The following is a 12,871-nucleotide window of genomic DNA, read 5'->3' on the forward strand; positions in this document are numbered from 1 at the left end:
AATTTCAGCGGTTTTTGTTTGAAAAAATGGTGAAGAATCTGCTGTGTGTTTATAAATGAGAGAGAGGGTACCTTCTTTTTTCCAGACCGATAAGAGATTTAAAGAGTTTTTATTTACATATTTTGGAGGCTTTTCATTGTAAACTGCATTTCTTTTGTTTTATTCATATATTTACTTTTAAAAAGCATAAAATAAACAGAGCAAATGCACAAATTAGCATGATTGGACTTGGAATTGAATTAGCCCCGCTGTCTAATTCAATTCAATTCAATTCAATTCAATTCAAAGATACTTTATTGATCCCCGAGGGGAAATTATAACTAAACTAACCTGCTTACAGTTCTGCAGATCTGAAGTGTACAGTCTCACAACAAGTAATGTTTATTATCTAAAAAACTAATTTATAAATAGTCACTATTATATGCACCCATATACTGCAAATTCGTGGGTTACAAAGACAACAATCCATTCCCCCACGTAGGATGGCAAATTAAAGTCCACAGCAACTGAAATAATCTCCATTTATTCTATAATCAGACTTTAAAAATTACAACATTTTCATAACCACCAACAGAAAATGTTAGAAAATCGGAACTAGTTGTGTAAGCTCATCACCAATACCTTAAATACATCTGAAAGATTCAGCTTTTAATTAAGCAGGGGAACACAGAGTAAGAAAGGAAAAACCTGTTTATTGTCAGAAGTCTTCAGAAAGCACTTTTATTTATAAAGTAAAAACTGTACTAAAAAGATTGTGCCACTGAGGATGGATGTTATTTAGGAGTTGATCAGTTCATTCTAGCTGTGAAACTTCATGGAAGTAGGCACCCAGCATCTTGATTCCTTGGATGTAGTTTGATCTGAAAAAAAAAAAAAAAAAAAAGAATAACAAGATGATCCAAATTATGCATGATGATAAAACAAAATTTTTTCTATTTACTTTACCTTTTACTTCTTAAATTTCTTGCGATTATACTTTATTCTTTAAATGAAAGAAGAGACAGACCTGTTGATTTTTTCATTTTGGGAGTGAGCTCCATCATCCGAGGATCCAACAGGAAGCAGCATGACGTTCCGGCCCGTTACCTCCTGGAAGGTCAGGGTGACCGGAATGCTGCCGCCCTCACGAGTCAGGTCCGGTTCCACCCCGAAGACTAGACCACATCAAGAAGTGAGAGAAAGACAACAGTCCATATGAACACAGAAGTAAAATATTCCACTACCTGCATTATTTTTTATATACTATGCGACCACCAGAGCTGAATTTCACACAAAATACCCACAGTGGGTAAAGCTGTAATCACTTCTATGGCTTGATATGTTTAGGAACCTGAATGGATATAAAGCTTTGAACAGACCTGTCTTCATGGCCTTTCGACCAGCCATGTAGTGAGGATGGTTGAAGTCAGACACCCAGGCTTTGGCCCCGTGGCCCATCGTTATTTTTAGTTTGTTGGGACTTCCCAGATCAGCAAACCTCTTCTGCACATAGCCGACCACCTTAACAATAATACAAATAGTAAACAGAAACTTTTAATTGATTGACTGACACCAATTTTGTTTGATTTGAAGAAGTTGGGTGGTCTGATTGACCATTGGTGACCTCTGGAAGTTTGTCCCACCTACCCACCCCTTCACTCAGCTAGAAAAGCAAGACTGGACAGAAGAAAGGAAGATAGGAAGGAAATAAGGAAAAGGGAAAACATAAAAAAGGCAAAGAAGGCAAGAAAAAAGCAAAGAAGGGAGGAAGAAGGAAATGAGGAAAGGAAATAAGACAAGAAGAAGCGACAGAAGAAAAAGAAAGGAAAAACTAAGCAGGCAGGTAGAAAGGGATGAGGAAAGGAAGGAAAGCAGGTGAGAAGGTAGGGAAGGAAAGGAAGACAAGAAGAAACAATTAAAAGAAGGAAAAATTGAAAGTTGGCAAGCGGAAGGTAAAATTGAAAGGGATAGGTTTTATCTTTAAAGTTTACTTTAGCCTCTCTTCTTAGCAATTTTCTAAAAATCAATCACAGCATATTATTAAAAACTTTGCATTATTATATCCATGTTCTCATTAGACATGGCTGGCTTGTCTTTGCAATATTAATGATACTACAACTATTAAATATTGCACTAAAATAAATCCATCTGCTATCAAACACATGTGCCCTCTTCACCATATTGTGATGGTGATCTTTTCAAATGAAAGCCTCCAACACATTTTAGCATTTACCTGCTTCTCCACAACTTTGGGGTCCATGTCAGGGACGAGGCGGATGGAGAACTTGCCAATGACCTTGCGGGGGATGACAGTCTTGGCTCCAGCTTCAGAAAAAGCTCCCTCAATGCCATGCAGAGAAAGAGATGGGTACCTCCAGCGGTGCATCAGGATTTGTTCCTGTAATAAAAGAAAGCTAAGCGTAAGTGACTCTGACTAATGCAAAACATTTTCAGCAGTAAGTATAATGAAACATTCTTTACTTGCCTTGCTATCATGCAGCAGCTTTCCAACTCCCACATCTTTGCAGTACTCACACAAGTCGAAATCGATCTTCTCGTACAGCTTTTTCTCCTCTTCTGTGAGAGGAGCCACGCTGTCATACATCCCAGGAATCAAAATCTTTCCCCTTCTGTCGACCAGAGAGCCTGTATAGGAAGACAGAGGAGCAATGTTAACACAACGAACCAAAAAAAGAAATAAATAGAAAACTTATAATCTGTCAGTTCAGCAATAATGCTCACTTACCCATGAGTGCAATGAGATCAGTCATGGCCTCATGAACTGAGCCGCCAAAGACACCTGAGTGTAGGTCTTTGTCGCCGCACTCAACCTGCAAATCAAATAAGAATATAGTAAATCTGTAAAAACCTCAGCACCTCAGATAAAAAGCTGCTTGTTTTACTACTAATCAGGCAAATTTACCTCCATGAAGAAATAGCAGATTCCTCTCAGGCCGTAGGTGATGCACGGTTTAGTCTTCCCCAGCCAGTAGTTGTCTGAGATGCAGACATAATCCACGTCTTTGAAAAACGAATCTTTTCGGGAAAACACCAGGTCGTCCAGGCCCTCAGACCCAGATTCCTCCATCCCTTCGAAGCAGAACTTGATGTTGATGGGAAGATCCTGAGGCAAAGATAAAAACACATGGTACTGTGAAACATTATTGGGTCACCTTACAGATTTCTTCTTTAGGTCACAAACCGATGGCCGGACATTGAGAGCAGGATTCGTAGTTCCATTAATTATGGTAAGTTGTCCAACTCTCAAGGCAGCAAAACAAGTCCAGACCATCACACCACCACCACCATGTTTGACTGCTGATGCACAGTTCTTTTCCTAAAATGCTGTGTTCGCTTCATGTAACAGGCACACACCTTCCCACTTTAATGCTGACAGTCCACAGAATAATTTTCCAAAAGTCTTGGAGATTCTTAAGATGTTTTCTGGGAAATGTGACGGGCCTTTAAGCTATTTTTGGTCAACAGTGGTTTTCACCTTGGATCTCTCTAATGGATGCAGTTTTTGCCCAGTCCCTTTCCTGTTGCTGAATCATAAACACTGACCCTAACTGAGGTCTGCAGTGCTAGACCAGCACAGAAAGGTCTCACTGCCAGGTGCAATCCGAACCCCTCCAGTCCAGTACCAGCATGTTCCAAACAAGATATTGAAATATTGTGAGCCACTGTGTCGAAGGCAGCTGTTAAATCTAGAAGTACCAGGATAACATGGTCCCGTGATTCTGTAGCCAGGAGGATGTGATTAAAAACCCTCAGCGGCGCATTTCTGTGCTATAAGGTTATTTAAAACCCAACAGAGGAATTTTTTTATCTAAAAAGGTTTTCAGTTGACTAAACAACTGAGCCAGGGATAGTTAAAGGTTACAAAGACACTTTAATAACAGAACGTTTTCCAAATTTACTTGGATTCTTCTAAGAAGTGGATTTTCTCTGTGTTAATATGTGCTTTGGATCACTTTAGAGCTCTTATTGTTGCTCACACTGGTCAAAGGTCTTAAAATGCATGTGACAACAATGGTACATATCCAGGTTTCACTGAATGATTAAACCAAGGCTTGGGACCTGGGATCTTTAAAACTAAAGAACACCTGTTATAGGATAGGATTAACACTGATTTAGGAGCTGCAGTCCACACTCCTAAGTTATTTCTCAAGGGACAGCCGATAGTTTTGCAAGAAAATTAGTTTACAGTGTTTATGTTAGTGTTTGTGTTGTTATATATTGCGGTGAAAAAACATTTCCCTCCATACAGATAGGTTTATTTTATTTTTGATAATCAGACACATGTTAATCTGACAAAAAAAACTGAGGTTTATGATTTTATTTATAATGGGAACCGGGTTATATGTAAAAAAAACCAAAAAAAAAAAAACCTTATTAATTAACTGTGATTAACAACCTTTTTTGTAAAGCTGTGCTTAATTTCATCAGCCACACTCAGACCTGATTACAGCCTGACCTGTAGCATTATCAAATTATAAAACATCATGCCTGTTATAAAGAAATCCAATAACAGATGAGTGAACAGCGATCTTCAAGTCTAACCACAGATTCTCAGTTGGTTTGAAGTCTGGACTTTGACTAGGCCATTCCAACATATTGAAATGTTCCCCCTACAACCACTGGAGTGTTGCTTTAGCAGTATGTTTTCGGGTCATTGTCCTGCTAGAATGGCGACCCTCCACCCAAGTCACAGGTAGACATACACAGGTCAGGTGTGAAGCCTCAGGGTCATTTCATAAAAGGTGTGCTTATACTGACAAATCACTTAGATAGCACACAGGTGGACTTCATTCTACTAATTATGTGACTTTTAAAGGTTATTGGCTGAACCAGAACGTTTAAGGGGCTTCATTGGCACATGTGCCAATTTTCAGTTTTTTCTTTTTTTATAAATTATTTTCTCATTTCACTTCCTTATTTGTTACTTGATATATCTTTATTTTTATACTACCTGTAAGGGAGTTGTAATATAGAAGGACCGATGAAATATTCTTAATTTCTGCCTGAATGCCGTCTAAAAGGGTTTAAAGTAAAAATATAAATAAATTGTTTGCGATTTTACACTGGTTGCCCAGACGATGGCAGTGTATGGATTGAAGAATTGATACCTGCACTCAGCTAGATTTAAGTTGCCTTACATAACATTTGGACATTGGGAGTTAGGGTGGTTAGCAACTGTAGAAATTAAGCAAACCTAGAGTTTTTGTTCACCTAACTTTCTGCATGGCATGTAAACTACACTTAAAATATGTTTGCTACTACAAGAATACCTAAACATGTAAATACATGTTTGTCGTCAAATCTAAAGCAATGCTATGCAATAGATGTTCACTTGAAGCTTGTGCATGCAGAGATCAGATCATGGTCCCGGAAAACATCTTGTGTTCCTGCAAACATAAACTACCAGACCTGTTTGTTTTCACCTTGGCATTCAAACAACATTACACCCAGTAAATTCTGGCCATAGCTGATACTTAGTCACCACAGTGCCACACCAAACTCACAATGTCACATTCAGGAGGTTTTTTTTTTTTTCAAATGGAGAAAACAAGGTAAGAAAGAGATCAGAACTGTCTGATAGGGTGATCAGCAACACGGAAGAGATCGTCAGCTGGATTCAACTAAACTGACTGTCTTTATTAGGCTAGAGCTTACAATGAAAGGTGGATGTAAGATCATCTGCTCTCCAGCTGTTGTTTTGCTTCCGTTTGTATGACTTTGCATCTTGTACCTTGCAAAAGAACAATACTAATAGAGCTTTTTCCAACTTTGCACAATTGTAAAGCGGACAAAAAAAAAAGGATACCTGGTTTTATAAACTTTTTTCTACCGCCTCACTCTGAAACCCCCAAAACATCCAGTGAAATGTAATACGAGTATTTTACAGCTGATCTGTGAAGGCCTCAGAGGTTATTAAAGAACATTAGTGAACAGGCAGCTTCATGAAGACCAAAGAATACAACAGGATGATCAGATTTAACCCTCTTTACACTTTAAAAGTATGCACTACTTTGTGTTGGTCCCTCACAGAAAACATGTTGGGAACAGAGGAAGATGTGGGTCAGCAGTTTGAGGTCAGAAAACCTCAAACTTTGTTAGAATCAGTCTTAAAAGCATGACCCACTCCCTCCCCCCTCCAAACAAGCACAGACAAATCTGATTTATGTTAAAGTAAAAACTGTACCTGCTTGATCTTTTGATAGGCCTCAATGCAGTTAAACCAGGCCAACACTGGGCCCTTGTCATCAGTGGATCCTCTTCCATAGAGTTTACCTACAAAGAGACAGTCTTTATTTTCTATTTGTACCTTTTTCATTGCTTCCTGAAATGTGACAGTAGATTAACTTCACAAAACATAAAGGCCATTGCAAAAAATTATAAATGCATTTCATGATTGATGGAATCATTGCACAACCAGCAGGGCATCCTTTGTTCCTGTTGAGATGTCTTTTTGACTGCATAAATGTAGTAACAGAGAGAAGCTAAAGGCTGAACTGAAGAGAGCTGAGCATGTTGGAATGAAACAGAAGGAAGTGGATGTGTTACTTTCAGTCAGCTGATTATTACCACAGAACACACAAAAGACTTTGTGTTACGGCATTAGCTGAAATGCTAAAATTATTTTAGAAAGCATTGGAGACATTTTACCATGGTTTCACATCAGGTCATATGATGTTCTGGGGCTGCTTTGTTGCTGCAGGACCTGGATGACTTGCCATAATTGATAGGACCATGCATTTTGTGCTCTGCCTGAATATTTTGGAGGAGAATATCCAGGCCATCTATTCCTGACTTGTGTTATGCTGTAAGACCAGTTTTCAGAGCACAACAGAAAGCCCAGAAAATAAGGCTCTAGAGTAATCAAATCACTGTCTGGACTTCAATCCAGTTGAGATGTCGTGGTATGACCTTAGGCAAATGGTTTATGGTCAAAAACCCTCCAATGTGGCTGAAGTAAAACATTTTTTTGGAATAAAGAGTGAGAGAAAATTTCCAATAAACACCGGCTGCGGATCACGGAATGGGACTGGGTCGTGTAGAGAGTCAGATGTCCGACTCTACCCTCAAACTGTTTTGATTGGATCGTCCTTCTCCTTTCCTCCCTTCGCTTAGCGACCATCAACAAATCCATATTATCCATAATAATATGAATATAAAGCAAGAGATGGATAAAAACCACGGTGTCTCATTGGTCCAGAATGGTAACACAATTCAGCCTTAATTCGGAGTCTTTGGGTCAGATGACCTGGAAGTTTTATCCAACTGGAAATTTGTTGACGGTCCCTAAGCAAATCAATGCATTCAGGAGCGATTATACCGAGTCCAGCTAGCCGCCATCGCTGTGACAGCACACTATGAAGAGTCATCGCTGCCTTTAATAAACCACAGAGTGGATATCTGCCAAATATCCAACCTAAAAAACGTACATCACTACGGTACTAAATCCAGACATTTACAGGAAAGGAGAAGAACAATTTATCAAAACAGTCTGAGGATGGAGCCGGATGTTCAACCTCGCCCACTGCGGGGAGAGATATATTATAGCACTGTACCATCTGCTATCATTTAAATAAAAGCTTCACCAGCTCTGAATTCTTAAAATCAACTAAAACTGACCTGTGATGTTTCCAGATAAGAAACTGCAGCTCTGCTCAGAAAATAAATTAACTGGAATGGACTTTGAATACGTGCAACCACTTATGATATGATTACACATACAAGGGCTGATAAAAGCACAGAGATAATCCAATGTAAAGTTATGTTTGAGAAACTATAATAAAAACAGCCACCTTGATCTTTACAGACATTCTTTCACTTCAGAAGTGAAAAACAGTTAAGCTGCAAACATCTTACGCTTCAGTAACAGTTGATGGTGTAATAATGATAATACTGTGTTCGGAGCACATCATTAGGACATTCAGATACTTTATATCATTCAGATAAGATATTACATGTCTGCTAAATGAAGCAGAAGTGGCTCGACTGAAAACAGACACCTTAGAATACAGCTTTTAGTCTTATACCTTTAGATAGGTTTCCAGACTATGCCCTTGACTTCCAGTAAAGCGGTTTCATTTCAAGCCCGCTGACTTTCCGGATTCAGTTTCAAAACACTGTCAAACCTGAAGACGACGCCGCTCTGCTCTTACCTCTGAATTAAATGCTTCACCTGTGCTCAACTCCCAAAAATGGTTTAACCTGACTAGTGAAGTTTTCAAGATAAGACAATGTAGTTCTAGCCTGGACAAAAGCACAAAGCTCTTGCTCTTACCGTCTTTTTCTACCAGAGTGAAAGGCTCCGTGTCCCAGCCGTCCTCGAGCAGAGCAGGCTGGACATCCAAGTGACCGTAAATACACACCGTCTTCTTGGCCGGGTCTGAGCCCAAATGGCCCAGGATGATGGGAGGGAGAGGGATCTCCTCACCAGAGGGAAGCTGCAGGACAAAATATTGAAAATAAATCAAATTAATGATTAATAATTGCACTGTTTATTGGATGCTTTTAACAAAAAGGAAATTATCTTTGAAAGATATCCTGACTAGAAAGATATCAACATTTTTTGTATCATATTGGATGTATTTCTCATAACCAACAAGATAGATATTGTATGCATTATTGAGATATAGAAAATACTGATTTAGAGTTACCTAACATAAATTACTGATATTCACCAAAAGCACCCGAAATATTCACCTTTTGTTTGCCGATGTCCACCAGCTCCACTGTCCCCCCCAGCCTCTCGATGTCTTTGCCAGCCATTTCCATCATCTTCTTGATCTCGCCGCGCTTCTCGGCCCATGCAGACACACTCTGGACCCCGACCCATTCTGCCAGGCGCTGGGTAGTAGAAAAACACATGGCTACTCAGAGGCTTTTCATAAGAAGAAAACTCGCCACTGGAGAGTTAGGCGTCAACAAAACTTAACATCTGGTTTCAGCTCATTTAAAGCGAAAGAGCTACAGTGAGAATAAATGCCATTTCATACAGAAACTTATATGAAAACTAAGAATTATAAAGGCCGGATTACCAAATCAGCTTCATATCAACCTGAACTTATCATACCTTCACATACAGGTCCTGGTTTTCGTCCACATACTTGAAAAGCGCTGGTAGGTGAGCCATTTTTCAGAATAACAGGAGCTGAGGGGTTAACAAGGCAGAATGGTATGAATCAAACTCTGACCTGGATTAGTTATATAGGCGACAATGACCACACCCCCTACAAACCTGCTGAATTTGCACAAACTGCCCAAGTCATGTGAGAAGGTAAATGTAAAGAAAAAAAAGGCTCATGTTTTAAGGTTGAATCAAATAAAATGGTAGAAACTTCCCCTCCTGCTTTCCATGTGAAGCATAAAATTAGTGCGCATAGTACCTTGTAAAAATATTCATACGTCTTGAACTATTTCCCATTATTTCATGTTACAACCAAGACCTTCAGTGTATTTTAGAGGGGTTTTGTGTGATAGACCAAGAGAAAGCACTTAATTGTAAAGTGGAAGGAAAATAAACAAAACAAATTGACTTCAGAAGTTAAGAGTTATAAAACAATATTGCAACCTTTGAACATGCTGTTCTCAAGCATGAACATCAAATTTGAAGCAAAAACACAGAGCAATCTTGGAAGAGAAGCTGTCAAACGACTTCAGACTGGGACAGAGGTTCACCTTTTAGCAGAAAAACCATTAACATACATCCAGAGCTATAACCGAGTGTTTGGACCAAAGCATTCTCGTGTCAGAACGGCCCAGTCAAAGCCCAGACCTAAATCCAATTAATCTACCCTAAAAGATATTTCTTTGCAAAACATTTTGAAAAACATGGATCATTTTCCTTCCATTTCACAAATATTTACTACTGTATGCTGGTCCATCACATCAAATGTCAAATAAAATTCATTTAAGTTGTAATTGTAACCCTGAGGTGCTAAAGTTCAAAATGTAAGAAATGAAAGCATTGCAGAGCAATATACATTTAACGCTTTCCCCCTCCAGAACTGAAACTAACTCTCATAACAACGAGCTGATAAGTTGCCACATTGCTATCATTACCTATGGAAATATCACGGCGTGTATTCGGACCACAAAGCCTTTGGTAAAACACAAAGGTGTTTAAAACAGGTGGGAAATGAATCTTAAACTGAACTGGTAACTTCTACTTCCCCGGTAATGATGGAACCCGTCAGACATCCAGGCTAACGGAACAGATGTTAGCACACTTAGAGCTCTTTCATTTCCAGGCAGGCTAGTATTTAAACAGTTAAACAGCTAAAGAGAAGGTGCAATTCCTGACAATTTATCGGCTTTAAAGGAGCTTGTCGATATTACCTGTACAAGCAAAACAGTTTTCAGTGTATAAGTATTCCCGTGCATAGAGGAGTAGCTGCAGCTTCGGCGTCCCGTTTAAACCCTACGGAAGCTCGTCCGCCATATTGTGAGTGGCGATTTCGCCACACAATAAAAAGCAATACGTTCATTCTTTGTGGCGATTTTGCCCGAATAAATAAACGCTGAGGTTATGATTGTGACCACTGAGACCAAAACTAATAAGACGGCAGAACAACAAATATGAACCAGTGTGCATAAAATGGCATAACATTTGATTAACCTAACCACTGGAAAGTAATTAATAAAGTGTTCTCATGTGATGAACTCACGACCTGTCAGGGGTCCAGCATTTTGCTCAATGACCCCTGCAGATAGGCATGGATGGATGATCAAACTGTAGTCCAAACATTATGGTAAAAAAAATAAAGGGGGTGGATGTGAAACCCTTTTATCTTATTAGTCAATGCCAATATAGTTGTTTATATGAGTTTACATACTTGGAAAACCAAAGTGCAAATACAAAGACAATTAAGGCTTTTCCGTTGGTAACTAACAAGTAAAGAGTATTTTTTTTAAATAAATTATATATGTAAAGCTGTAGAATTTTTTTTGTTTAAGTGTAAATAAAAAGATATTTGTCAAAAATGTAGCCATGTCATTTTCAACTAGAAACAAGCTTCTTGTTTGAATGAAAATAACTCTTAAATACATACACCAAGCAGATTGAAGTTTTGGAAAATATGTTTAATTTTTTGTTCAATCAGCGATCAAATGTGAAACAAAAGAGCGCAAAGTCACCAAGCCTAACATAACTCGTAGTTGGATTGAGCAACTTTTTGTCTGGACATAAAATGCCACTCACAATATGGCGACACCGTTTACGTACAATCTGGACTCACCGGGTGGGGTGCAGCTCCTGACACTTTTCTCTTTTCCCTGTGGTTTTCGTTTATGGCTTCCGTTGTTTATGCTGACGTCTACATGTGACACTTCTCACGTGATAGACGCTTTCCGCGTGCCATCGACACATATGTGGGGTTTTTTTGTTTTTTGTTTTTGTTTTTTTAATAAATAAATGCAAAATATGTAGCAACATGTGTCAAATAACATGCGTATGAAAGTGCTCCTTGAACAAACGAAGCTCAGCTATTACAGATTGTGACTAGTGTAAACAATTAAGTCAGAAAAAGTAAAGTCAGTGTAATACTAAGAGCTCCCCCAGACCTACGTCTTAGACGGTACGTAATTTAAAGCAAAATCTTGTCATTTAGATTAATATTATTGTTAAAAAAATAAAATAAAACAGATGATCCAGTGTCTTTTCTGCTAAGATGGAGGTGTTTTTCCAGAGCTGTTATGCAGAAGAAATGTTGATCATTATAACCTGCATAACAGAAAGCACAGAAGTCTTTATGTTCTTTTGTGACTTGTCACATACCATCTGATGAAGACGAAAGTTTTCAGTTGAATCAAGTCAGGTGTCATTAGAGACAAAAAAATTGCGTGTCTAAAAACAAAAGAACCTGAAGACTATATTGTACATAGACACAATGAACTTCATTTGAAGAGTACAGAAAGCAGTTTTTAAATTATTGAATTTAAGGAAAAAAAAGCTGGAAACATCAAAACCAACCTATATAATATATTATATAGATCTATAAAAAATATAATTGTTCTCTAAACCTAATGACTGGGTTTTTGCCACCATATGTGGCAACAAGCACCATCAAGCTTTTGTAATAGTTTGTAATTATTCATACATTGCTTTGGGGAAATTGTGACCCCCCAAAAATAATTGTTTTGATTCTGTCACTTTGGAGGGTTTATGGGCATGAATGGCCTATTAAAGGTCATTCCACAGTTACATAAGTCTAAATTTTGACTAGGCCACTCAATAACCTCTGAAATAGAATAAAACATTCTGTGCTCTTTTTGAGCCATTTGTTTTTTGTCTTACCATTTTGCTTTGGATCATTGTCCAGCTGCATAAATCATTTTTTCTTGAGTTTAAGGTCAAAACGAAGGCATTCTCCTTCTAGATTTTCTTGAGAGCTAAATTCATGGTTCCCTTAAATACAGCAAGTTGTCCATGTCTTGAAAAAGCAAAGCCAAACCATCACACTAATACCAGCATTGATGCAATTTATGTCCAGTGTCTTTATTGCCGAATCATGAAAACTGACCTTAACTGTGGCAAGTAAGGCCTGCATTGCTTTAGATGTTGTTGCGGGTTCTTTTGTGATCTCCCGGATGACTCGATGATTCTCTCTGGGAGTAATTTTGGTAGGTTGACCACTCCTAGGAAGGTTCACATCTGTTCCAAGTTTCTATTTAAGTGATTTCTTGATTGTGCAGGTCTGTCAGTAATCAGGTCAGGGTGTGACTAAGAAAATACTGAACTGCACCATGTGGTTAACTACAGTTCATTTCTGAACCATCTAGTGGGGCGATTACATTTTCACATGGGGCTAGGTTGGTTTGGATACATTTTTAACATTTCCCTCTTCATTCATATCGTTTCATTAACAATGGTGTTTTGTTA

The 12,871-nt window shown here is 38.5% G+C and overlaps 1 protein-coding gene across 2 annotated transcripts; it reads right to left on the reverse strand.

The window, feature by feature from the left end:
- Positions 1–507: 507 nt before the first annotated feature.
- LOC124878784 (cytosolic non-specific dipeptidase-like) lies at positions 508–10,479 on the reverse strand. 2 transcript variants are annotated; one of them, XM_047382888.1, is made up of 12 exons: positions 10,330–10,479; positions 9,065–9,142; positions 8,695–8,838; positions 8,273–8,435; positions 6,185–6,273; positions 2,903–3,103; positions 2,726–2,810; positions 2,465–2,625; positions 2,213–2,377; positions 1,359–1,500; positions 1,007–1,154; positions 508–860 (listed from the first exon to the last, which is right to left on the reverse strand). In XM_047382888.1, the coding sequence occupies exons 2-12, from the start codon at positions 9,122–9,124 to the stop codon at positions 794–796; spliced, it is 1,425 nt and encodes a 474-aa protein (XP_047238844.1). In that variant the 5' UTR covers positions 9,125–9,142; positions 10,330–10,479; the 3' UTR covers positions 508–793. The 2 variants fall into 2 exon arrangements, with proteins under 2 accessions (XP_047238844.1, XP_047238845.1); XM_047382889.1 differs by lacking the exon at positions 10,330–10,479 and adding an exon at positions 10,054–10,206.
- Between the last annotated feature and the right edge of the window lie 2,392 nt (positions 10,480–12,871).

This window comes from Girardinichthys multiradiatus, chromosome 13 (genome assembly GCF_021462225.1).
Source record: "Girardinichthys multiradiatus isolate DD_20200921_A chromosome 13, DD_fGirMul_XY1, whole genome shotgun sequence".
In the NCBI taxonomy this organism is placed as follows: domain Eukaryota; kingdom Metazoa; phylum Chordata; class Actinopteri; order Cyprinodontiformes; family Goodeidae; genus Girardinichthys; species Girardinichthys multiradiatus.

Excerpts from the sequence above, each read along its gene's own strand:
- LOC124878784 (XM_047382888.1), bottom strand. The coding sequence starts at position 9,124 with ATGGCTCACCTACCAGCGCTTTTCAAGTATGTGGACGAAAACCAGGAC. Across the intron at positions 8,436-8,694 it reads TGGACATCGGCAAACAAAAG|CTTCCCTCTGGTGAGGAGAT; the intron begins GTGAATATTTCG and ends TTTGTCCTGCAG. Across the intron at positions 2,626-2,725 it reads TGATCTCATTGCACTCATGG|GCTCTCTGGTCGACAGAAGG; the intron begins GTAAGTGAGCAT and ends CTTCCTATACAG.